Source organism: Sinocyclocheilus grahami, unplaced genomic scaffold, assembly GCF_001515645.1.
Source record: "Sinocyclocheilus grahami isolate Dianchi unplaced genomic scaffold, SAMN03320097.WGS_v1.1 scaffold385.1, whole genome shotgun sequence".
Taxonomy (NCBI): Eukaryota; Metazoa; Chordata; class Actinopteri; order Cypriniformes; family Cyprinidae; genus Sinocyclocheilus; species Sinocyclocheilus grahami.
In genome coordinates, this window is record NW_015505564.1 from 206,326 (window position 1) to 211,305 (window position 4,980).

The window sequence follows — 4,980 nt, forward strand, 5'->3', positions numbered from 1 at the left end:
AGGGACACATTGTGACTTGACCATATGACAGCTTAAAATTGTATCTGATCGAATTAAAAAAATATACAAGACAAACTAAAATATTTTGTTAATAAATATATATATAGATATATTTATATAGATATAGATTTTTTTTTTTCAAATAAAATAATGCAGTTTTTTAAGAATTAATTAATTCACCTGTTTCTCGTTGTTTCTCATTAAAATTAATTAAAGTAAATAGTGTAAATTACATCGCTAATGTCATAGAATAGCACATTGTAATGCAGTGTTACAACGTGCCCGATCTGCGCAACTGGAATTTAAAACTAGTTAGTGTCTTCTGCTTGTAATCAAAGCATTAAAAAACAATAGTGTAAATTACATCGCTAATGTCATAGAATAGCACATTGTAACGCAGTGTTACAACGTGCCCGATCTGCGCAACTGGAATTTAAAACTAGTTAGTGTCTTCTGCTAGTAATCAAAGCATTAAAAAACTATCTGAACTGATAAATAACAGATTGGAGATTAAAATAATAGCAGATTTGTCTCATTTTAAATTAATAATAAAAACTGAGATAAATTTACTTAAGCCAGAATTTAAATGTTACTATGGTAAAATAAATATTCAAACCATGTGTGTTACAACTAACATCCCGTTACTTTGTGCATCGCACTCATCGCAAGTTTATTGTTAAATTGTTAAATGCCCTTACATATCTCTGTCACCATTATAAGTGTTTGATCACCACATTTGAGTGATCATTGCAAAAAATGTGTTTATGTATATATATTCTGTTTATGTATAGACTGTATTCTATATATAGTACCAGTCAAATGTTTGGACACACGAATGGGAAAGTGTCCAAACTTTTGACTGGTACTTTACTATAATATACACAAAGAATATCGGCCGACATATCGGTATCGGCCTTTTTTTACTCCCTAATATCGGTATCGGCCCCAAAAAACCCATATAGTTCGGGCTCTAATATGTATCCAATGAATATAATGTTAAACATTCAGTTTAAACATTCAGCCTGTATAGCTGATGTGCGCGAGCTGATAAACAAAGCACGCTGATAAGTGAGGACAGCAAAATAAAGTAAACTGTGATGAATTATACCCAAAAATTCTTCATACGGTAGACTACCAGTAAAACTGATAAAAATTTGGGACCAAAAATGATTCAGACCGAGTTATACATTTAAGTTCAGGTTTGCAGGAATTGTGTAAATACTGTCATACTAACAGCTGTCTGAATAATTTTTGGTTTATTGTAATCTATTACATACCTTTCTATCAAAGTTATCTAACACATTATCAAGCTGAATTTGTTCTGACACAGTTTAACTCTGAGTTCTTGTCATTTATTACCATTTTCTAAACTATAGCTAATAAACTGTGATAATGTGAGAAATGATGAAGGTGTCTGAATAAATTTTGGTTTGACTGTATCTATTTGATAAATGAAGTTAACCAACTAACATTATACATACTCTTTTGGTTTCTGTACCCAATATTAAAAAAAAAATACAAATGCAATAAAAATATTGGTATCGGTACTCGGTATCGGCAAGTACCAAAAATAAAAGTATCGGTATCGGGCGAGTACTGGAAAAAGTGGTATCGGTGCATCCCTAATAGCTACTGTAGCTTTTAATATCAACTGCATACTAGGATTATGCGATGAATTGCTTTCTAACACAACAGAATGCAACATCACACAAAATCAAGCTTCCATAGCAAACAACATTTGCTTTCACATGCATTCACGTAGTATGTTTTGGCCTCACTTGCTTAATCTGGGTCTACTAGTACATTTATTTTCAGTTCAATTGAATTCAAGTTTATTTGTATAGCGCTTTTAACTATACAAATCGTTGCAAAGCAACTTTTAATAGTATTTATAATATTTAATAGTAGCTTATCAGTAGTGACTGTCAGTTAATGTACATATGGCAGAAATGTACAGAAAAAATCAATTAAAGACTTAATCAAACAGAAGATGAACACTATTAACAGCAATTATTATATATTGCAATCAAACTTATAGCAAAATTTGGTAGTTCTGTAAGTTGTTTCAGGGTTGGCATCATCTGAGGGGTTGAGGGGGAAAATTTTCAAAAAAAAATTTTTTTTTTCATCAGGTATATCAACCACTCCTGTGCACCCAACTGCATTGCTGAGGTTGTAAGCTTTGAGAGAGGTCACAAAATCATCATCAGCTCCAACCGCCGAATCCAGAGAGGCGAAGAGGTAAAGCTAGTTTATCCTGCCAGTCACATCTATAAAATGTGACCCGATGACATTTAACATTGTGGTCACTCTTTTTTTTTTTTTTTCCTTTTTTTCTTTTCCAGTTGTGTTATGACTACAAGTTTGATCTGGAGGACGATCAGCATAAAATCCCTTGTCACTGTGGTGCAGTTAACTGTCGGAAATGGATGAATTGAAAGATATCAGTGAAACGATTGACAATTGAACATACACATTCCTTTTTAGTATTTTTTTAGGCCCGGGAAATTACTTCAATTCTGATTTTTATATATAAAATGACAACAAAAAAAAAAAAACTTTGTTAGGGCATGATGTAGGACGCAGGACTGTAGGTGCTTTTAAAGGCATATCGGCCTGGTGTTTAAAATTAAAACGACTCCAGCGGTCTGTTTTGGTTCAGTGTCTAAGATTTGATGTAGTAGTATGATTGAGCACCTTCACCTAAAATAAAATAGGCTGCACACTGGTAACTCTGAATTGCTAAGACAATGTAAATGAAAATCTATTTTTCCTGCATGCTCTCATTTTGATGAGACGATGTGCTTCGGCAGAGTGGTAAACAGGATTTTCAGGTTGGCTTAGGCTTGAAAGTGCTGGCCACGGCCTTATTTAGAAATAAAGAGGCAGGTCCTCTGGGTAAAATTTTTTTTTATATATATATACACACACACACACAAATATATACACATATAGTTACAGAAATGTAGACACCACTGAACAAGGAATGTACTGAGAAGACTTCCTTAGGGATAAAGCTAAGGGAATTATTAACTTGCACTAAAACAGAAAGATACCGTTTAAATACTTGATTCCATGAGTCAGTTTATTTTTTCCTTTGTTTTGATTTCTGTAAAATAAGAGACAGCTTTTGTATTTATTATTGATTGAAGCTATTTTTTAAAGATGTGGAAAAGCAGAGAGTTGAGCTGCCGATTGGTCAGAACATGTTACTTTATACGATGTGTAAATATCTGTCTATAAATGAAAAATTTTAAACACTCGACCAAATGTTACCTTAACTTTATCATAGCTGTCTGGGTGACCTTTTGTTTGTTTTCAACAAAATGAAATGGAAAAAAAAAGATTAAAAAAAGTATTTAAGAAGGATGTCAAGATATCATTTTGAGAGTATATGTATTGTAAAAAAAATTGTACAGATTCTGTAAAAAATTAATTCAGAGTATTTTTGTTGTATTTAGAATGTAGAATCAATATCGTCTAAAATGATCTGACCACTGAAGAACTTTTCCTTTTACTTTTTTGCCATTTTTTTATTATATTTTCGCAATCAAACGAGCACCAATCATGCTGAGGTGATTGTGAAATCTTAACTCTGTTCATCAGATTAGTGTACGCTGTGAATTCCCATTTGAAGCCACCCATAAAGCATTTGATGGTTCCCAATTGCGAGCACTAGCTGTTCTTAACCCTCCACAGCATAGACTCACGTTTAGAACTTCAGAGATGAAGTTCAATGCCTTTCACATTCAGAAAACCTAATGCGTAGACATTTAATGAAATGTAAAGTATGCTTCTTTCTTGTTTACATTTAAAGAATAAAAGATGACTTATTTTTGGTGTTGGTAAAAGTAAACATCATGGTATGATGTCACACACTCAATGAAATAATTCAAAGCTGGTAGTAGCACTTTGCAGACCAGTTTGAAATGTTTTTTTCATGTGCACAACTAATGTGGACTGCAATTGTTGGTATTCTTAAACAGCCCTGAGCTTGTAATATATATGGCATGATGTATTTTTTCAATTTTCAGATAAGTCAGTTGTACATAATTTCTCAGTGACTGGCTGTAATAAAATTTTCTTGGATTTTTTTTCCCCTTCTTGTACAATATTCAGACATTTAACAGTATTTGTCTTTTTTCTTTGTCCTGTATAGTAGTATCCAATGTTAAAACAAAGCTTTTTTTTCTTTCTTTTGAAGTATACAACGTGTGGGTTTTGGAGTTTGTGGAATCAGGTTTAGAAACATTTACAAAACAAAATAAAATATTTTACGTCATATTCCTTTTCCTGTCGTTATTGTGAGGTGTAATCCAAAATATATTTACTTTCAAGGTTATATTTTAATCTGCACTTTTGAATGGACATAAAAGTCCTGGGGCCTATACTATGAAGCTGGTTTAGGTGGGCAGGCTTTGTTATTTCTATTTTTCAATTTTCGGCAGAATAGTGAATTGAATTATTGATTATAGAGAAGTGAATCGCAGTTTCTGTTTCAAGATGGGATTGGCTGTTTGCTACTGATGTCACTTTAATGTGCATGCACGCCATGAATTTAGGATCAAATCTTGAGTTGACGATCAGCGCTGTAATGTTATATATATTTATATTTACATTTAGTCATTTAGCAGACGCTTTTATCCAAAGCGACTTACAAAACTCAACAAAAGAGCTATAACAAATCTCAGTTAGCTTAATGCAGTACACATCGCAAGGTTTTTTTAATTATATAATAAAAAGAAAAAATAGAGCAAGCTAGTGTTAGAGGCCTTTTCTGCTTGTGTTAATTGTATAATAGATAAAAAGAAAAGAAATAGAATACAAAATGAACAGAGAAGCTAGTGTTTTTTTAAGAAAACAAGCAGTTAGTAAATGAATAGCATGCAAGTCTAAAAGGGCCAGGTTTTTTTTATAAGAATAGAATTAGAATAGAGAGTCCTATAGGGTCAACTAAAGATGGAAGAGTACATATATATA

The 4,980-nt window shown here is 32.3% G+C and overlaps 1 protein-coding gene across 1 annotated transcript in view; it reads left to right on the forward strand.

Annotated features, from left to right (window-relative positions):
- Positions 1–2,904, forward strand: part of kmt2ca (lysine (K)-specific methyltransferase 2Ca) — a 168,146-nt gene extending 165,242 nt beyond the window's left edge. Inside the window, exons 60-61 of the mRNA XM_016231219.1 lie at positions 2,133–2,241; positions 2,346–2,904. Coding sequence (XP_016086705.1) covers positions 2,133–2,241; positions 2,346–2,438 — 202 coding nt within the window. The 3' untranslated portion in view covers positions 2,439–2,904. The remainder of the gene's footprint in view (positions 1–2,132; positions 2,242–2,345) is intronic.
- Positions 2,905–4,980: the final 2,076 nt, after the last annotated feature.